The following is a 22,073-nucleotide window of genomic DNA, read 5'->3' as shown; positions in this document are numbered from 1 at the left end:
TTGGCAAGAAACTGGACTGTTGAAACTATGTAGAACTCTAGTTTGCAAAAAGACTAAAGGTTGGTTTACTGTTAGTGATAGGTAGGTTTATTTCTAAGCAGATGTTTGTTGGGCAGAAAGGCAGTCAACCATGAAAATATTACTGAGAACAGGAATAACTCCCTGAAGTTCAGTGGCTAAGATTTTACAGAAATTAGAAATTTAATTTACTTATCTTTAGTGGTTTTAAGTCCTTATCTTTCCTGTGAAATGAACTTCATTAGGGTTTAGGGTTTTTTTTCCCTAATTTTTTTTTTTAAACGGAGAAGTCCTTATTCCAGTATTCTGTTGTCCCATTTAAATTTTGAAATAAAATTAAATTGCATAATTCAGAATTCAAATATTTGGATTTTTTGTTTGGTTGTTTGTTTTTGGGTTTTTGATAATTTTTTAAAAGGAATTTCAGTGCACTATCATTCAATTTATGGTGACTTTTTTAGTGAACCAGTGCTGGTGTACAAGATTATTAGTGTTAAATATCCAGCTGTTGTGCAGATAGATAAGCTGCAAATAAAAGAATTACTGCTAAGAAAAGTGCAGTTGAACACACTTGTTGAAAATGTGATTCCTTGAAATTGTCCACAGTGTAAGACAAACCTGAAAGCAGTTGCTTAGCACTGGGGTTGTGCAGTAAGCAGAGGCAAGTAATTAACTTGTCTTAAAAAATTAGCTATTGGCTGGGCAGATTCCCTTTCACTGCAGCGTTTTAAAGTTAATTATCAATTCCAGATGTACTTATTAGAGGTACTTTCCTTTATAACTTTCTGGTGTGTTCAGAGGTATGATTCCTCAGCTGAATTCTTGTACCAAAGGTGAGCACATGACTATTAAAATTGTGGGTGAGTTGGGCTCTGTGCCCAATGAACTGGTTTATTCCTGACTAGTGTTTGTCATCTGTCCATATATAGCTCCAGACATGGTTCAACCACGTGTCCCTTCTTCATCCAGAGGTGGAGGCTGTCTCCCACAGGTGCTGCAGCTGTTGTGCCAGCTGTGCTGATGGCTGCAGGGGCTTCTGAACCCTTGGGTGGCTGCTGTGAGCGCTCCTGGGATCATCTCTGCTTGCAGCTGTAGCTGCTCACACGCCTGAGTCAGACCTGCACTGCCACGACCAGTTCTGCCTGGCAGTTGGATTTCTCATATATTATTAATGCTGCATTCGTAGTACGTCTGGAAGCTTTCCTAGGTGTTATCTAATTCTTGTGTTTTTCATTTCAGAATTGACAATGATTCATTGTGCAGTCAGACATTCCCCCAGCAGCTATTTGGATGCACCAAGGAATGGCATCCTGCATTTGTTTAGCATACAGCTGCTAAATCTTTGTAACTGATCTTCAGAACTAAGTTTCTGGGTATAAAAGGGGTTGTTCATTATCATACACTGTGAAGTCACAAACATTTTCATTTTAGAATACATCATATTGTGTGGCTTGACTTTCTGATATCTGAATGATATTCTTAACCACTTAAAATCACTTTTCTCTTAGAATTTAAAATCTGAGTTAAAAAGCTGCATGAATTAGAACAGTAGTTTGCAAAAGAAAGCTTTGTCTCTTGGTTCAAATAAATAATGAAATTTTAAATTAGGAGCCAATATGCCAGAAAAATTGATGAGGGCTGTGGAAGTGACTCAGAACAACTCTTCTGTTTGTATGATTCAATATAAATTACTGCCATCAAGAAGAATAGAAAATGATAAAGTAATATAGCTTTTTTTTTTTTAATTGCACGCACAAGGATTTTGGACAAGATTGTCATTTGTAAAAAATCAGGAGTCAGAAAATATTTGCTCTAATAAGTGATAAGCATCTACCAAATCATCATCCTTTAAAGAATGAGAAAAGACTGACTTGGGTTTGTTTCAGATATGGCTGTAAGGAAAATCTGACCCTAAGGCCAGAGCAGCATTGCTGCCTGTGATATGTACAGAGGATTTCACTTACTTTTAGCAGACCAGTTTGTGCATGTTGCTTGTTTCCTTATTTGTAAGACTCAGCCAGAAGTACCATGTATGTTTGCTGCAGTTGTTTTACTTTGTGTATGAAAAACCAGTGTTGGTCTAGTTCTGGATTGTTTGACAGCCTAATGCTATTTTGCTACCACTTTCGTGAGATAGCACCATTGGTAAATGAAGCAGTCTGAAATTTTCTTCTTCTTCTTCTTTTTTTTTTAATTCCTCTTACTGTTTGGATGAGCAACGGGGAGACACCAGGATGAAGAGTAAGAAGCCATAGGGGCAAGGGTGCTGCTTTTTGGAGTAATGCCACCCTAAGCTATCCCTTGAACTCCTTGAACTGCCATCTTGGTCTGTGGCTCCACAGTTGCCTCCATCGTACTTGGTTCTTTTCAGCCAAACTACAGGAAAGGTTGACTTGAAAGCTGAGCTGCTAGCAAGACCAGCCAAGCCATCTTTGTTCTTTATTTGGTACTGCACCAAACCCATTTTATCAGACCAGCAGATCTGACCACCCTTTTTTGACATCCCCGTACCACTCTTTTCACTATCTGCACATCTTAGTTATATCAAAGTGCTGTTTCTACTTGACAACTTTATCAGGAGTTGAATTTCCATGCTAACACATCCAATCAGTAATGTTAGAAAGATTTCAGCTTTCCATGCTGTTCTTAGCTGACCTGGTGCTACATTCAGGCCATCAAAGGTCAGTGCAGGCAAATAATTCCTAATGTGCAGCTAGACATCTACTGGGGAGCTCCACCCTGCCCTCTTGCTCTTATTTTTATGGATGAATCTTCCATTTTAATTAAAAGCTTACCTTTACAACTTTGAGAATTTCATCCTACTGAAGGAATACTATTTTCCTTATTTGTAAGGAGAAGCAGACTGCAATCTATAAAAGCAGGCTTACATGCTAGATTTTCCTATGCTGATTTTAGCAAACTCCTTGCTACGTTTCATCAAGTCCCCAGATTTGTCGTGTTCACAGTATTGTAGTGAATTTCCTTAATGTATGGAGGAACTTCTCATCTCTGTGCTGTTGATCACTTACATATAGGAAAATAGTTACATTTTTCCTAACTTCCCATAAAGAGCATTAGATTTACTAGTCGGTTAGATTCTCTTACTACTGCTACTACCTCTAATTTAAATATGTCATACTCCTATTTTCTAGGGCTTAAAATTCAAAAGAGTTCACCCACAGATTTTCTTGAATGTTCAGCAACTTTGTGCTTTAAACAGGCCTAAAATCAGCTTCTCTAGGCTATGGATGCCCAAACTGGCTTTCATTAAACAACAGAATGGTTTTGCTAGAAATAGCCTGGATCTGTTGAGACTGATGCTGAGCAAATGCTAACAAACCCTGCTTGATCCAAGTTGGATGGGATTAAATAGTATTTGTATTATAGTAAGCATTGTGTTCTAGTATCCTAGTCCCAGTTCCCTGAAATGATGCTGGAAAAGTGATTACTTCATTAAGCATTCTGGTAATGAAGCAAATGATTTTTGTATTACTGTAATATCTAAAATTCTCCTTGAAAAATGAAGCAGTGCTCCTTTTTCACTCCTGTACATAAAAATTGTCTATTGAGAAAGAGAAAAATGTGTCAGAGGGCATAGCCATTGAGTACTGGGAGACAAAAAATATGTACTGATAGGAAATGTGAGCAGAAAATGCTCTCTAACTTCTAAGAAGCTAAATCAATCCTAACCAAGTAGGTTAGGATTTTGGAGTTATCTAAAGAGAAAATTTATTACTTTCTTGCCTTTTTCAGGATAAAAGTGTCCAAATGTCAACATTTTCCTAGTGTTCTTTGTAGTAGATGGTTTCAAGATAAAAGCTCATAAAGGCTTGTGGGAGAAAGAAAACTTAGGTGGTAATGTCTTAATCTACGGTGTTCAACCAGCCTGTAATTTCATTCAAGATTTGAATAGATGGATACACAGATCTAAAATAATGTACATAGAACGGCTTTGTGTTTATACTTGAGCACACACTCTTTCAAGGGCAAAGGGTTAACAAATGAGAGAAACTGTATATTTCTTGCTCTTTGTCAAGCTATGTTTTCTGCTGCTAGTGTTTCCTGATCAACTGGGAATCCTGAGTTTGAGTTGTCTGTACCATCTTAGCAGCATTTTCTGTAGTAGTAGAAGCTGCAGGAAAGGTGGTGTTAGGCATCTGTCTGAACCATTCTCTGGCTTGGTGAGCTGTTCTTGTTTCCATCTTTTCAGGCACAAGAGGTAAACATAGCTGCTTTTGTCATGCTAAACTGATTGTAATATATCCTGTGGTGCCTGTTCATGGGTGTAAATCTCTAAGTGCTACATAGGATAAGGTTGTACAAATTGTTCTAACCATGACAGACCATTCCTTTTTTCCTGAATAGCACAGGGTATGTCCTGTGTGTGACTGTATTACATCATACATGGAGAAAATGGACTTATAATGTCAGCTATGCTGGATATGCTGTAGTGAACATTTGGCCAAAAAGGTTGGATGTGGTGGGCATTAGTATGGTTCTCTAATGGTGCAGGATCATCTCGGAGAAATGTCAAAACTAGCATGGTGTCCACTGAAATTCCCAGAAATTTGGAAGCAGTTGTCCTCGGTGCTGCCTGCACATAGATTTTTCTCACCTCTTTCTTTGAATCACTTTTGCTAGGTATAAGGCAAACTTACAATACTGCAGTGTTCTTTGCCTTCCGTGAGAGCACAAATTAGATTTTGTCTGTCCTGGAGGTGTCATTGTGTGTGTAACTGCACTGATACAGTTGAACTAATGAAAATCTTTGGTAAGTCTGCTGCTGTGTCACACCCTCACTGCAGCCAGGTGCCTGTACCGAGGCCACACTCCCCTTCCAAATGGGAAATGATGCAGGAGGGAAACATTTTAGAAGCAATGAAGTTAAACTCCAGTTCCTTTCTTATGAGATTTGAGCTTTTACATTTCATTCTAGGAAACATTTCATTCATGTAGAGTGTTGGGAGTAATTTAGAAGGCTTTAGGAATGTAATCTGCAGTTTCATACATGCTACATGCAGTCTCATTACAATCCAAAGAAAATTGGTGTATGTGTTGTGGCAAGTGGTCCAAGCAGAGTTTGCTCCCTGGTGCTCTGTAGAAAAGCCCTATGTAGAGAAGTTTTGCCAACATTATGCACTGATATCTTCTGGTCTGTGAGTTCTATGCAGTATTGAAATTTATAAAACTTCTGGACTGATTTTCAGCTTGTGCAAATGAATGCAGAACCACTGGATGAGAGTGGAACCAGGCTGATATGTGCAAGGGCTGAAAAGTGACAACTCCTTACATAATGAGTCTGATCTTGCTCATGTTTAGAATTGTATTGCTATTTTAATAATACCTGGCTGCTTCTGTTCAGTTTGGTGGCTTTGCCATGGAGAATCACATTTATGGAGGTATGGCTGTTCTCCCATAGCAAATTACAAGTTCAGTGTTAGACTATATATATAAAAATAACAATAAATATATAAATAACAAATAAAAAAACATACATAATGTGTGTGTATACATACACTACTTGCAGCAACATAATCTCATACTCCATAAATGGAGTATGGACTGCATAAATGTCAGAATACCATGACAAATTAACACAAACTCCTAGCTGAAGTTTGATAGTCACTTCAACCTTTGCTGAAATAATTGTAAAAGTGTCTTGTTCTTCCTTTTTTCTTGACTGTAAAACGCAGTGGCATATGAAAGCCTAATGAATTTAACACTGTTAGTGTTTCTTGAATTTGGTATGTACTTTTCTGGTTATACCTGAGACTTGCTTTAAATCCTTTACCAGCAATGCTGTGCATGTCCTATTCCGTGTGTGCTGATTATAATGACTTGTATCTGCTGCATTTTGTCATATTACAGAATGTAAAAACCGTAAGGACACTTCTTGCAATTGAAGAAGTGAGCAAAAAGATGAATGGGACTTTCCATCCAGCACAGGTCATGCTGACCTCAATTCTATGGCAAATACTTTGAAAAACTATGGAAATAACTGCAGTGGAGTAACCAGGAAGGACAGTGATACTCTGAGTGTGCTTTCCTTTTCTTCAGCTCATGGAGGAGTCATTTATTCCCATGGAAAGTGATGCAAGATGCTGTTTTCACTGATATTGATTCAACTGTTCCTTGACATAGGCACATAGCAAGCTGCTGAGTAGCAGAATTGGACCTTCTTGGAATCAAAATTACAGTAACATTTGTGTTGCACTCAGACAGTGTATCTACACCAGCTTGTTTTTTCCTGATTACATTAGTTAGGCCTGGAGACATTTAGAAAAGGAAAACCATTTCTAAAGTGAGTAGGAAAGATAAAATATCTAAAGTGATCTGTACTTTGAAGCATCAGTTGTGTAGCTTGAAGAGCCTTTTCATGGGGGCATCCAGATTCAGTCTTGATGATGAAGTCTTGTAAAAGTGAATTTTTCTACCCTTTTTTTGTCTGATGTGCCACCTTTCTTTCCAACATCTAGAGATGCTGGATGTGATGAAGAGGGTGTGGTCTCTCAGGGAGATGAAGATGAGGAATGCAGGAGAAAGGTCCAGAGCCAGCTGCCTTATCTGCTCCATCCATGTTGTCAGAGGAAGCAGCAGGAATAGACTGGACCACCTATTAAATACTTGTGTAATGGCCTCACCAGGAAGAACATCCATTCTCTTCTTTGGAATAGAACAGAGGGATTCACAGTAACAGTGCTGCTGCTATGCTGGGTGCAGTGTGTTGCCCATTAGGAATCAGCAATCATAGACAAAGGGATTTTGATAGGGATTGACTCCCTCATCCACGGTCAGGCACAAGTTCTTTAATTTATTTAACTTGAATAAACAGAAAATGACATAGCGGATCCCATGTGAGCCAAAAGAGCCATCTGTGGTCTAACCCTGTGACAAACAGTATAGCAATAATTCCAATGCCACCAACAATGTGGAGTTTGCCAGAAAAGCAGATGCTTCTTTTGACATGCATCTTCAATGCGGTGCCATTCCTATCCTATAATTGCTGTCTATGGAGGGAGGGTAGGATGGCCAGATGAGCAGAATGGTGACATTGTAGTTTTTGGGGGAAAAGCCAAAGGTTTGGAAAATAATACAAAAGGACAAAGAAGTGTAAAAATAATCTTTAAAAACCTGCAAGATTCTCCTATGTGCATAATGAAATCTGTGACTCTTTTTAAGTAAGAGATAATACTTGCATGGATTTATCAGAAATTTAAAGTCTAATACAATATGGAAGAATAATACTTCAGAAACTTCTGTGCAGAGTTTTAAACCATTTTTTTTCTTAAAAAAAAAGCTTTTCTTTCTCTATTATTTTAGAGAACTAAAGACTGGCCAAACATTCTTAACATACTTTTTTTGTTTTTCTTTTTGCTGTACTGTCAGCTTTTGTAATACAGATATTCAGGCAGTTCTTGAATAAGCCAAGGTATCTGTATATATACTCTGCTACTTTTTAACCAGTTTTATGAGATATATGGGCTTAGCTGGATTAACCTCCAAAATAACAGTGATAGATGTCATCCCTAATAGTTAAGAGATGGCATATTTACCACTTTATGAAATGAAAAATGTAGCTACCTACAACCATAAAAAATATGCATTTTGAACATCACAAACCGAAGCTCTTGAAAGTAGCACATTTTTGATCACATTGAATATTGTCCATGGGTGTGTTTGTTGGCAAGTTCACAACAGATAATGACAAAGAAATTGAACAGCAGTAGAGCTGGAGATTAGCATTCTTCTAATGAGAGTCTGTCCTCTGAACATAAGTAACTGCCTTATGTGGTGCAGGAGTCTCACTGCCAGAGCTTAGTTTTGTGGGATTTACTTAGAGAAATGGTTACCTGCTCCCTTGTATTTTCCTACAAGGGAGCCAAAAAATTTCCAGGATAAAGCCATGTCTCTCATTTTCCATACATTTAGGTCCCACTTCTTCCATTACACTAAGTGCGGTCAGAGAATAATATTATTTCTTTTCAGATCTTAGTACGCTGACATCTGAAGAGCTCTTAAATGGAGGAGTGAGGAGTTTCCTGTTTAATAAATGCTAAAGCAGAGTTCTAATTACAATGCAAAGGGATCACAATGCAAAGAAACCTCTTAATGCTTATGAAGAGCTTATTGAATAATTTTTTACTTTAATTCCATGAGTACTGTCCTCTGAGCTGCCATTGAAGTGTTTGTGAGCTGTATGTGATTTGCAGGCTATGATGTGACCATCTGTGATCTAGTCTAAACTACTGCATGACACAGGAGTTTCTAAGTTAATTGCTGTTTCAGGTGAAGCATTTCTCCTATGAAGGGTATCTTGAATGTTTCCTGTTGTGGAGAACATTGTCAGATTTTATATCCTGCTATTAACATGTACCAAGAGATGTGTAATGCAAGGGAGGAATTTTTTATTTTTTGGATTCGGTATCACATACTGGACTTGCTACCTTTCAGGTGCTTGCGTAAACCATCAGTATGCAAGTTATGCCTCTCTGAAAATTGACGTGTTTTCTTTTAATTGTAATCTGAATCCTCAGGCTGGAACAAAAACTTCAACATAGTCTAGATAGTCAGTATTCTGTGCTTTCTGGATCCTGAGCAAAAGCCTTGGCTGGTTTCACTGAAGAAAATAGGCCTGTGTATGTACTAGAATCAAGAAGGAAGTTGGCAGTGACTTCTTTTGTGTCTACTGCTCCATGAAGGGCTAACCAGAAAAACATATACATGCTTTTTTGTCTGTCTGGTAGATCTTAGTACCATGCTCTCTTTCTTCTGGTACTTCAGCATCTTGACTTTCTTTTCAGATTCTTTAAATCTGGCCTAGCTGTTGAATTGCTGCTCATTCATATTTCAGAAACTTAAGTTTTTTGCTTTATATGTGTCTATAATTCTGTCATGGCTAGGGCATGGTACCTAGGTATTGTTTCAGGGGATTGTCCAGGAAATCCAGGTACAAAACTGAGAGGGAAGACAGATGCTGTGATTCATGAGCAGGTGGAAGGGGAAAGGGAGGGTTCATGACATCTGGAAAGGAACAGGATGTAGCCCAGTTCAGCACTCCCCTTGCTCTCCTTTGGGATAGCTTTTGGGCTGAGATGTGGCTAGGTTTGTATATTTTACACATTTTATTTGTCTCTGAACAAGGGGAATTAGTCAATGGAGCACTGAAAAATCCCTGACAAGGGATAAAGTCAATAGAGTGAGTTCCTGGGAAGTTTGAAGCTTTTTAATTTATCACTGATACTCTAGAAGAGCTCCCTGAACCAGAAGGAGTTTCTTGTGCTTGTTGCTTGCTTTATTGTTACCATCTTGCCTCCCAACTCCAAGTTAGAAAGCTTTTTTCCTTGAGTATTAACAATAAAAAATTCTCCACACCCTATTCTTGGAGAAAAAATCTGTTCAGAAGCATCAGTGTGGGTTTTGTCATATACTTCAATGTGGCCAGGATTATGCTCACACTTCTTCAAGTGTCTTCATAGAAAAGATATAGATAGATTTTTGAGCTTTCTTTCACTGCTAGCAGAAGATTGCTGTTGAATTAAGCTTTAAATGTGTAATTTAAATAATACTGGTTTCATTTCCGGTCAAAATATGAAAATGTGACATTTTATAACAAGCTGGAATTGTTTGCTTCAATACTTTCTGGTTTTAGTTATTGTTGCTTTCTGGTGAGAACAGGTTCAGTCCTGCTACGTTGCCGTAAGATCTGAGGAAAGGAAGCAAAACAGCTCAGTGGGGAATGAGCTTGGGTTATAATTGGGTGAGTTTAGAGGTGAAATTGTTAGGAGCATCTAAGGCATGACTAGGGGTTTGTGCTAGACTTCATCTTGTTTCATTGCTGGTGGAGCCACTCTTCATGAAGATACTTTAAAAATGAAGCTGTGAGAAGAGCCTACTTATTTACTCATTTCTGTATTTCAAGGAAGGGCTTCTTCAAATGGCTCAGAAAAAATTCTTCCCTGGAAAACATTTTTCTTACTGGCAAATTAATTCAAATTAGTTAAAGTACAACAAAGAAGAATGAGAATGTTAACTAAAATATCTGAGTGAAAATAACCTTTTTTATTATTATCTTTATAGATGCATGATGTTATCCATGTATGTTTTTTGTTTCCTTTTAGTACGGAAAAGACTGTTACCTGTATTTAGAAAAACAGTTTTCATAGGACTTGGCTGTAACATACAGGCAAGAAAAAAGGTATAACCCTATATTTTTATCTTGTAAAGCTCCACTTAAAACTTATCTATTAGGCAAGGGGGCTTCCCTATTCAGTGTGATGTGTTTTTTTCCTTGGTTACTTAATTTTCATCCTGTTTATTGCAGTCCATCATTGCTGTCATCCCAATTGTAGTATTCTGGACACAGTTCTTTCATACCAAGATATGGAACATTTAGAGCAGTTTTTTTGGGAGAAACACAGGGCTGGATCTTCAGGTGCTCCTGGTCTGCCTCTGATGTTTTGTAACAGGCAGAGTCTTTGCTTGATGCCAGCCTCCACCCTCAGGATCTCTATCTTCAGTAGTTGTGTCTGCTTGGTGTGGCTGAGCCATTAACACCTACCATCACCACCTAAAGAAAGATGGAACAGGCTTGCATCCTCGGTATGCAAATAACTGATCACAAAATGCAGTATCCATAGTTTCTGCCTTGTACAGTTCACCAGCCCTTTCTGGAATAGTCCTGTTGACTCTTCCAGTGTCACTATGAGATCATGTTTTTTACCCGTGCAAGGAGAAGTTAAGGTCAGTGTTTAAAGGAGAAAAAGGGAGCAGGTATCAGGGTTTTTCCTGCCTGAGGAGATGTTCAACAGAAGTCTGAAGCTTCTGAAATACTCTTTGTACTGGTGTCATGCTGAAAATGCTTAGATTTGGTTGTTGAATCTTCCTGTGACAAGTGCTTACAGACTAAAGAAGAACAGTTGGAGAAGCTACCCTAAGGCAGGAGATGTGAGTAAAGCAGCAGCAAAGCTTTCGATTTCTGCTGGTTGACTCATGTCCACTGAGAATTGAACTTGGAGAGGCCTCCAGAAATTCAGTTTTGCTTGCTGTAGTGTTTCAGACATGATGAGGAAAAACATGAAACAGAATAGTGCAGGACACTCAAAATGGCATCTCCGCTGCAGCTGTCTTAGAATAAGTGATCTGCTGGCTTAGAATAAGTGATCAAGGTTTAATGTTTCCTTATTTAAAGAAAGGTAATAAAGCAACCATCTTCATCCATGAGCACTCATTTCTGTTTAACACTTTGGAATTCTTCTTTTTGCTAGGGACATGATTTAATTCCAAATGAGTTCTTATTTCCTAAACTGCACACAAAATGTTGCAGTGTCTTGCTTCACTAGGTATGGCATCTTCTATTCTCCTGAGCCCTTGCTTTCATTGTAAAGCTCTCTCTAACCTAAAGTGTTAGGTAGATTAATAAATAAACAAGCAACTCCCAGTTTAACAAAAAATAAATTCAGATTTAATACTTTTTTTTTTTTCGCTGTTGCATACATCCACAGAAAATGTCTGGTAATTTTTATATCATTGAAGGTGCTGCTTTCAAAATCAGGAGGGTTAGGCAAAGTCAGGCAGGGTAAGCAGGTACTTGTAGCTTAAGCACCTGAGCAAAGCTAGGGAAACACTGCTGGTGAGATTTTGATACTATGAGATGATCCAAGTAGCAATTCTGGATAAATCTTATAGTTAATGTATGCTGCAATTTATGGTTTGACTTTAGAGTAGATGTGTGAGAACTCGGTTGTTAAAAGTCATGGTACTTTTCCCATTAGGAATTTTGGCTGAGTGATAAAACTCATAATGAAATGCTAGCGTGTTATATAATTTAATAAGCATCTTTTATTGCACAAAATTAGAGACTTAAATGGAGTGCTTCTGTAGTGATCATACTCTGTGTGGGGACAGTCATTATCCAAATTATCTTAGGCTCATTGAAGTTCTGTTGGAATTCCATAGTCTGAAGGCAGCAGGGATTGGTATCTCTCAACCCCCAGGTCAAAGGAATTTCTTGGGGTTAGTACATTCTGGTTTGGTTTTTTTTTTGTATGTTGACAGCAAAGAGATTCTTCTGTTCCTAGGGAGATAAAATCCTGCTCTGATTTACTTGCAGTCCTTAAGCATAGAATGGTTTATAAGAAAGACAGGAATGGCTCATATGAGTATATTCTCCAGCTAGTTTTCAGTACTTGCAATTATTCCCATTTGGGGTTCATATTGAGAATGAAACACAGGCAGACTATTCTCCTTGTTTTAAGGCACTTCATGGAGACTGTTAGTCAGTAAGCTTTTTGTTTTCCTAATAAGTACCTGTGGTTTTCCCATTGCTGTGGTGGGGCTGTGGAGGGCTGGAGGGAAGGTCCTTCAGAGCAGGCTCCTCACAGCTGGCTCCAGAATGGGCTGGGGAGATCATAGAGCAGATGGGCTGGTTTTTCTGTCACTGGCCTTTTTTCTTAGATGTTTGTGGAAGATGACAGGAAGGAAACTGCTGTGTAAATAGAAAGATTGCTAATTACCTCTTGGAGTGAAAACTAAGGAGGAAATGGCAAACCAGTGTGACCATGGTAATTCTTGTGAACAGGAATATTGTCACAAGAAATAATGTTCTGTTGCTTACATGCATTCCTCCTATCCTTGAGTTCCATGTTTTAAGGTGCAATGATTATGAAGAAAAACTGATTAATGTATTTTTGTGTGTTATAATATTGCAAATTATTGTGAGGTCCATATAGTAAAAACTTAAGAGCAGCTTTTGATATGAACTTTTAGCAGAAACTAGTTTGTAAATGAAAACTTCTCAAATTTGATTTCAGGTTTTAGACAGAGCACTCAGTTAAGGTTTGTGAAAGCTGTTTCTAAACAAACAACCCTAAACTTTGGCCAGGTCTCCTCTGCAGAATGTCTTGCCAGCAAAGCACTGTGTATCAGCCAGGGGTGTGGAAAAAAGTCATACATCCCCGCTGACATCAATATGTTGGCAAAAGCCCAGGTGTGGATGCAGCTGTGCAGGCAGAAGAGAGCTTTTATCGGCTTGGCTGATGTTGTTTGGGGAGGTGATGCAACTACGCCAGCAGACAAACTCTTCTCCTGGCCTGCGCTGTCAGCGTAGGAGGCTCCGCCAGCGCGGCCACGGCGTCGTGGCTGCACTGCCAACCAACCCTCTGCAGCAAGAGCAACTGGAAAAAAAGCCCCTTTGAACAACAGAGGGACCTCTATAATTTAGTTTTTATAAGTAGCTGTCAATGAGGAACAGAGCGGAAAAAGTGATTCAGTTTTTAAAATTAAAGTTTTAATGTAAAAAACATGCTCTAGTTGTATGGCTTTAAGATGTCACTGTCCCTTTAATGGCTGGCTGTCGTTGGATTGCAGGCTTTGAGAGCTGCAGGACACCCAGCACATGTGTTCTGTAAAGCCTTTAAGGCTTGTGAAGGTTTGAGTCTCTCTGGAAGCACTGAAAAACCTTCTGTCTGTAAACTTAGGAAGACAACTATAGTCCCATTTACATTCCCATCATGTTCAAATGTGACCACTGGCACTGGAACGTCTTCATGTTTAAATCGAAGTTTAAATTTCTCAAAACTGAGTGTTTATGTTTTACAGACAGAATTAGGATTCCTGCGCTCTCTACACACAGACACACATTTTCCTCTCCTGCCTTTGGCCAGCTGGTGACAAGATTTTACAAAACTCCAGTTCATCATAACAAAGAAAAACAAAAATTTTAAGGGAAAACCACTGTAAGAAATACAAGCAAGACCAAACCAAAGATACTGAAAAACTTAATAGAGGCTCTTAGCCTTCAGTTGTAGTTTACAAATAAACCAGTTTAGATGAACACAGGTATGTATATGTTGATTTTTCTGGCAGCTGTACGTGCACATTTGAAACTGTAAACAGAGCAGTCTTGCATTTGATCACTGTTTGCATTTTGGGAACTTCACTGAAGGCTTTTTGAAGAAAATTTCACTGTGCCAGACTAAGTTTGTTCTGCTGTGAAAATGTTTTGAAACTAGTTGCTCTGTCATTCTGCATTGGTTGTAACCCTAAAAATAATGCCTGGCATTACTGGAAGAAGAGTGGTCTGACAGACTGACTTGTGCTGCTATTGTTAAAATCTGTCAGTGTTTCCATTGCAAACTTGGAAGGGAGCATTTAATCTTTTTCCCTGGAAGAAATTCTAGATCAGTACTTCAATTCCAAATATAAATATTTTGGAAGACATTTGATGTTTCTAAAAATCTTTTTTAAAAACAACCAAAACAAAAAAAAAAAATCTCAAACCCTATGTCAATGAAATATTGATACTCAGTTTTGAAATGCTAAATTATCAGGAATGTATTTAATTCTTTTTTATAATTTTCAGTTCAATTAAATTAGGCAGTAACAATGTTACTGCTTATCAATGTTGATTTTATAGCAAGTCTTGCAGTTGGCTGTTCCAGGCCATTATGGCTGCATAATAAACTGCAACATGCCAAATTGGAGGATTTCAAAATCTTCCTAGGGAAACACAAAAAAGAAACACATAATTACCATAAAGTATCTGATATAAGGCATGCCTTTGTACTTTTCTCCCACTCACACTTCTATTCCAATTTCTTGAGGTTATCTCCAAGATAGTTTCACATTTCTTGTAGGTAGTTTCAATGGGTGCTTTAAACAGAAGTAAACTCTAATCCTTTCCTCTCTGCCTTCACATTCCTGCTCCCTGCCGTGTGACAGCCAAAGCTTTTGTGTAATGCAAAGCCCACGTGTGGTGTACCAGATCAGGGAAGATCATTTTTTGGTTCAGTTTGTGGCCATACAACTGTTTGTACTAATCCAAGGAAGAGGGTGGCACTATGGTGGGTACAAGTGAGTCTACATTGACATCTCACTTTATATTCCGTTTGATTTTTCCCCCTCCTGTGCCTTTCCTCTGTATTCACAGGGCAGTTCTTTGCTATGAGTTTGTGGTGGAAGCTCAGGCTTTTGCAGGAAAGGAGCCACATGCAGCTACTTTGTCAGTGAAAACCATGTAGTCAGAAGATGCTTACAGGCAACTTCAGTTCTGTATTTTTTGGAGTATTCCTCTCTTACAACACCACAGACAGGTTCATAGTACTTTTTGTACAGTGCCCTGCTATATTACTCTTAATGCAAATGATTTCTCTACTGCAGATTTCCTCTAGGATGTTTTATGTTCCATTGGGGTCTGATTTTAAGACCAATAGTGTTAGATACCTTGAGGGGTAGGTAGAAGTGGTTATGTGCTTTTCTTCTTTTGAAACTTGAATTTTTTACCATTATATAGAACCTTTTTCTTGATAATTGTGAAGTAATCCACAAATATGGAGACAGACAGTAGGTATGAAAGTTCTCCCAAGGCACACCATTCATTTAAAATATTTTCCTTAAGCTATCTGTGCCCTTCTCTATCTCTAAAAAATAATAGCAGTATTATATGATGCACTAAAAGCCAGAAGAGATAGAAGCTTCTAATTATTTTTTGTATTTTTGATAGATTAAGGAAAGAGCATGGTCTTTGTGCCTGCCACAATTTGACATATGAGACAGTCATTGTGATATAAACTGTACTTGCTGGAACCTAGAGGAACAACAGTTCCTATTTCATTTTCACATGAGATGACACAATGAAGAGTGATAAAATCCTATGAGTAATATTCAGTGGAGGTTATATATAATTTGACCCTGTGTCATGCATCAAGTAGTGGTTGGAGATATTAGGATGTGCCTGTGAATCCTGTCCCAAATGTGGTGTGAAAGCAGTTGCATTTAAAATCCGTGGGTAGTTAGGAACAGATTGAACACAGTGCTCCAAATGGGAAGCAGGTTGCTGTAGCTGATGTGCATGCTGTGGTTGCTACCTGAACTTCACTCTAACCTGCTTTTTCCTTTGCAGCAGTCCATTGTACCAGCCCACCCAATGGCTCCTCCTAGTCCCAGCACCACCAGCAGTAATAACAACAGTAGTAGCAGCAGCAACTCAGGATGGGATCAATTAAGTAAAACTAACCTTTACATCAGAGCACTGCCTCCAAACACCACTGATCAGGACCTGGTAAAACTATGCCAACCGTAAGTACTATGTTTAAATGTAAATTATAATGTCATACCTTAAAAATTTATAGTAGGTACCCAAGACGAGTGTTTGGACTATAAGGGAAGAAAACCAGATTCATAAACAGACTCATACTGTGATATGGTGGCAGGTTTCAACTTTGTTGGCAATCAGAAGGAAAAGATTGTATGCTTTGGAGGAGCAAAGAAAGTGAGAATACAGTGGCGAACTGAAGCAACCCACTGCTTTTGTAAAAGCTGTGATTTTGTGCTATTGAAATCACAGATAAAATTAATACCTAAATGTGAAACTTGTTATTGAGAACCTGCATAGAAGGTCTCCTCTGTTCACTGCTAAGATAATCTGTTGATACAAACTTGAGTAAGTGTTCTGAATCACTGTAAACTACAATGTGCATTTGAAGGCTTATCCTAGTTTCACACTAATTTATGGCTGTACTTTACTGCACAGTTATTTTTTATTATTAGAAATAATAAAAACTGGTCCATGTAAGAATCCTCTCTAGTGGCTGAAGTTCTGGGTAAACTTGGTTTAGCAGAGGGCTTTTAAGCAATGTTGTTAACCTAAGATTATTTAGTTTATGAGAGTTATTTGTTCTGTTTTTTAATTTTTACAGCAGCATGTGCCTCTTATTTTCAAATATGGTTTGTGTGTAAAAAGTCTCTGCAGTTGGGTTGTTTATACACTGTTTAAAATCACCTGCCTTAAATGTTTTACTGGATTTTCAAAATGTCTTAGTACTTCTGAAATTCATAGTGCACTGTCCAGGTTATTTTGAAATCAAAAGTACTCACCTAAATTTTCAATACTACACATAGGAAAACATCCACATCTGTCTATTTTGGAGGAAGAATTATTAGGATTTGTATATAATGCTACTGTCTGAATTTTTAAAAATAATTTTATGTTCCATTTAGCAGATAAGTAACCAGGAGTATACAGAAACAGAGCACAACACATGTAAGAAAAATTTATAGCAAAACCTGTAAATTTTGGATTCAAGCTTATGAGAAGTACCTTTGATTTTGAATATTGGAAAAGAATTGATACCTAATTTATAGAGGGGATTCTCTTTTTTTTTTAATTTAAAAAAAATTGAACTTTCAGGGTAGTAGTCACATAGAAGTTATCGTAGTATTATAATAAAATAGCTTGCTCTCAGGTCTTTAAAGAAAAAAGTTCTATTAGCTCATTTCTCCAACAGCAAATGAAATCCTTGTGTTTTGCAGAGAAGATAGATAATCAATCTTTGAAAAGGCTTGTTGATAAATTAAGCATTTTTACAGCTTCCCATGTGACAATGACCTCTTTTAACTTGAATTTTAGTTGCAAATGCATGTTTTACAGAAGTGGATTTTTTGTTCCTGTTTTTGTCTTTTGAACTGATGAAGAAACCTTGGCCTATGCACTCATGTTATGTTAGGACAGAGCTGTGAGGTTATTTTGCACTGGAACCACCCCAGTAACTACTATTTGTGCAGTGGTTACTATAGCTCCTTAATCTCTTTCTGAAGACATTTTAGTTTGCACAGTCTCAGATGTCATTGTTGCATGAACAGCCTAGAAAAAAATATTTTCAATAATTTGCAGTAACTGGTCCCCTTCCTCTTAAATAGCCAAAGATTCCAATTTTGTTATTGCTGTTCAAGATATAATTGTAGTTGGAATAGCATACATTGTATAAATAAAGAACTGGCAAAAACTTCAGCCATGAACTTTTTAAATCAATTCTGGTGTGACTTTACAGATGTGGAAGGTCATGATATTTATTCCTGTGAGATATTTCCCTCCTAAGCATTTTACTTAAGAAGAAAGGAGATTGTCTCAAAATCCTCTGTGTCTGCTGAGGAAGCAAGTGAGATGTCCAGAAACTTTGGGTTGGACAACATAATCCCTTAGCAACTAACTGGATTTGGCAGTAAGATAGAAATGGCAGCTCTCTCCCTGTTCACCAAAGCTCAATAATCCACTTCTGTAGACCATGGGAAGTTTCAGATGCAAACCTTTTCCTTCTTATAAATCTTCCTAAGCTTCTGGGATGTAGAAGGCAAGATATTCTTGAAAGTGAACCTGCCATATTCATTGTTTAAGCTGAGATAGTACAAAATAAATGGAGAATAGAATCTTGGAAACATAGAGGGCAATGAAGAGACTGTTGTTTACTCCAAATCTGAAATATTTTTTAGCCCTTTCCAAATTCATAAATTTTTACTGAGAGGCTTTTAGAGTAATTTTAGCACCTTTTCTCCATATAGAGTGGGTCTTGCTATCCTAAGAGGATCACTGCAGTTCTTGATGCTGAGAATGGATATAAAGTCTGCTCTGCATTTTGTAGAAATGATCTTGCTAGCTGGCAATAAGCAGCTGTTGGTACATAAAAAGGTCACTGGCTTGTTTTGTGTCTTTTGGATGATGTCACACAAGACAGAGAAACACCTGTGGGTTGAGGAAATAATGGTTGAAAAACATCATTGTCACTGCAAATACCAGAAACATCCCATCTGCAGAGATTTTTCCTTCTGATCATCATGGACTTATATCATATATACTCTACTGAAAAGTTATTTTCAGTGATGATTATAGTAGAGAAAGATTGCTTTTGACAGAATCCCTCAGAATACAAGCTCAAATAATCTACAGAATTCTTGTGTGGGGGATTTTTATACTGTGACTTTTATTTGATTTAGTCAGGATTTGCATTAGTTCTTGTCATGACAGCAGTGCTAATTTTGGCCATGTTTTTACTTTGTTTAATTCTTTTTGGTGAATCACTAGAAAAACCCCTTATCAATTATGGAAGTGTTGGGCTTGCACTCCTGTTGTAGCACAGCTGTGCAGTATTCATGAACACAGTGAACAAACGTTCACCAGCTTTGTGGAAAAGTATTTTCCTGGCAAGAGCCAGTATACGTGTCTACAAATCTGTCTCCACCTTCAACTGATTGGTCCTTTCTGTTTTTCTATTAGGTGAAGCCCTTTTCCTCTTTTCCTAGTTGAAAAGAGCACATTATGTTTTTGTTGTGAGGGTTTGGGAGCACGGCTGTTTTTCACAGCATATTTCTGGCTTTTGCATGGGAACTGTAGCTGCCATGTTTCTGAATAGTTCATTCAGACTTGAGCCTGCTGCTCCAGTTCTGCATTGAGAAACCAAATTTCTTCATATCAGTTGTGCCAGAGGCAGAAATGTGGGGAGGGTTGAAGTATTGTTTGTCACAAGGATGCCATAACAATCAGCCCAGAACCAGAGGCGTCAGGGGGACATGATGTGAGTCAGTCCTGGCCATAAGAGCTTCCCATCAGGTATGTGGGAGTAGCCAAAGCAATCAATGCAGTGGCCCACAGATCCTGTCTTTTCTGTGGGAGGCTGGACAGGAGCAATCAGCTAAATAGGACAGGAGCAGAGGACAGGAGCCAGTGTGGTTTGGGAAAGTCTGCAGGAAGCTGCCTGACTCTGCTGAGTGGTTTCTTTTCACAACCATGGAGTGCCATTGCAGGGGATCTGCTGGACTGAGCAAGCTTCTGCCATGAAGAGCTGGTTTGACAGGGTTGCTGAAGTGGTGTTTACTTCAGCCATGCTTAATTGCATTCCCTTCTCCTGGCTTGATATACTTTCTTCAGCTTTTCTGATTGGTTTTGAATATATTATTTAGGCTTTAGCTACGCTTTCTTATTTGGGGACTCCTTGTAATTTATTTTAACTTACTGAATATCTGGATCTGAAGATACAAGATTAAATCCATTCCAGTTATTCACTGAAATTGTTGAGCCTGCTTACCTGATTAGGGACTTACGTGATTGGGTTTTAGCAGATTCAGTCAGGAGTTTGTAACTTGCTTTGACATGTTTTCTAGGTGCTTTCCAGACTCTCGCTAAGCACTCTGCTTTGCTGAGGATGACCTTTATGCTGAAGCCACATGGTTCCAAATCCCTGTACTTTCCACTGTCTAGCTTATGATTTACTTGCTGGCCTGCAGCAGCATTATGTCTGTGTAATGCTGTTTCTTCAGAAACCTCCTTTTGTGAAACGTACATCATTAAATGAGGATGATGCAGCAGACCCTTCATCCTCCTGACAATCCCTAGTCCCTGGGTGAGATTTCAAGCTTTGAGGCTAAACCCAAGTCTCCTCTGTTCAGTTCAGCATAAATCATCTGGTCAGCCCACCCTTTGGTATTTTCCCTTCCAGACTGTTTTCTCACACTGTGCTGCTTGTATCAAGCTGATGGTAGTCTATATGATATTTTTGAAATCGTTTTTCCTCTGGACAGTTTCACTTAGTCGGCCTTTCCCCTTAAGTTATTGCTGTAGGGTCATATTGTGGGTTTTTAATGGGATTACATTCAGGAAAGCAGCTGCTTTAAGATAACAAAATATAGAATTACCACAGCAGGCCATTGTTCTGTGCCAGGATGATCTGCATACAGAAATAGAACCTTGCAGTGTCTGCCTTTGCACATGTGCATTCTGAAATCACCTGTCTTGTTGAGAGAGTCATTTAAGGGTTCCTTGCTAAATGCTCAGCATCATGAATACAGGCATAGCTAAAACAACTGGCAGGCTAATGGTTTGCTTGAAACACATGGCCCAGATGTGATATACAGCTTTGTTTCCAAAATGTACTTAGTTATATATTCCAATGTTTCCCTGTTTTCAGGCAAGATAACTTGAAAGTTTTTCAATGCCCTGTCTTAATAAAATATGTATTTTCATTGTCATATGACATTCATTAACATATTAATGTTTCCATGTTCTTTGCTGTGCAGTTGTGACCTCTCCCATGTTGCCATTTCTCATCTTCAAACATACTTAGGACTGCAGAGAGGTGAACTGGAGCTCAGGCATTTACTGTAGCAGGGAGCTGGCACTACTGTGGTCACTTAAGATCAAGAAATTTGCTAATTTTACTCAGCATACCTCATTAGAAGAAAAAAAAAAAGGTTGGACTTTAGAAAGTAGTCTGAACATCTCTTGCATTTAACTCCTTGGGAGAATGATCTGGGCAGGTTATTGCTGCTTAGAAATACTTATAGCACACGAACACAACCCATTTAGATAAATGGTGTGGCTAAGTGGAAGTGGAATGGAAGTTGTCAAAGCTTACTTCTCCAATTCTCTTTTAAAGTATTTTCTCTTTATTCCTTTCTCCTTTTTTCTCCATTTTTTTGCATTTTTCTTTCATGGTTGGCTAGCTGCAGTGAGATATTGGATTCATAATTATGTGGAATGTGATTTTATGTCATGTAATTAAATGTGATACATCAGTGTCTCTGAAACTGTTCTCTTTGAGAACAGTATTAATACTGCTTATATTGTAGCAGGAGCCTCTCTATTGTTCTACCTTCTTAGGTGAGAAAGAAGCCCTCTGCAAATTTCTTTTTTTCAGAGTCATGTGTGCATTTTTAAAAACAGTATGACTGCATACACATCTGAATAAATAACACCCGGCTTACAGAATAACATTTGGTTCTAGGAGGAGATAGATTCCTTAGTGATTGAGCAGTATTTGATTTGACTGTTCAGCTCAATTGTATAATACAAGCATCAAGTTTTGCCTTTATTCCCTGTTGAAGGACTATGGCATGGTTTGGGGTTTGTGTTACCTGCAGTAGGTTTTCCTTTACTGCACTTTTCACTCAGTTCTGCTCTTAAGAGCAAACATACCCGCAAGGATGGTGAAGGTGTGCTCTCTGCATGTATTCATTGATTGTGCCAGTGCTGTTGCCTGTGCAGTGTTGTGGAACACAGTAGGGAAATACCCACAGGAACCCAGGGACCCACTTTAGCTCATCTCCACTGCGTTCTGCCCAGCTGATGCACCCAGTTTCTCAACCAGACAAACTGTCAGAGGAGGAGTAGCCTTCCACTGTGGTGTGTAAACTGGCTCTGCTGGCTTCTGTCTGAGCTGTCAAAAATACGTATCCCACTTCTAAGCTGTAAAGAAATAGAATTCATTATTGTATGTTCCTTTTGCCAGATG

At 38.4% G+C, this 22,073-nt stretch overlaps 1 protein-coding gene across 4 annotated transcripts in view; it reads left to right on the top strand.

Annotated features, from left to right (window-relative positions):
• The window catches only part of RBMS1 (RNA binding motif single stranded interacting protein 1), a 141,937-nt gene that overhangs the window by 60,364 nt on the left and 59,500 nt on the right, over positions 1–22,073 (top strand). For 3 of the 4 annotated variants that reach the window (XM_021526281.3, XM_021526280.3, XM_021526282.3), the window contains exon 2: positions 15,917–16,092. In XM_021526281.3, coding sequence (XP_021381956.1) covers positions 15,917–16,092 — 176 coding nt within the window. The remainder of the gene's footprint in view (positions 1–15,916; positions 16,093–22,073) is intronic. The other variant, XM_077784988.1, reaches the window with a different exon arrangement.

The sequence above is a fragment of the Lonchura striata genome, chromosome 8, assembly GCF_046129695.1.
Source record: "Lonchura striata isolate bLonStr1 chromosome 8, bLonStr1.mat, whole genome shotgun sequence".
Classification (NCBI taxonomy): Eukaryota; Metazoa; Chordata; class Aves; order Passeriformes; family Estrildidae; genus Lonchura; species Lonchura striata.
Note: the sequence above shows the minus strand (reverse complement) of the source record. Positions and strands in the feature narration are given on the sequence as shown.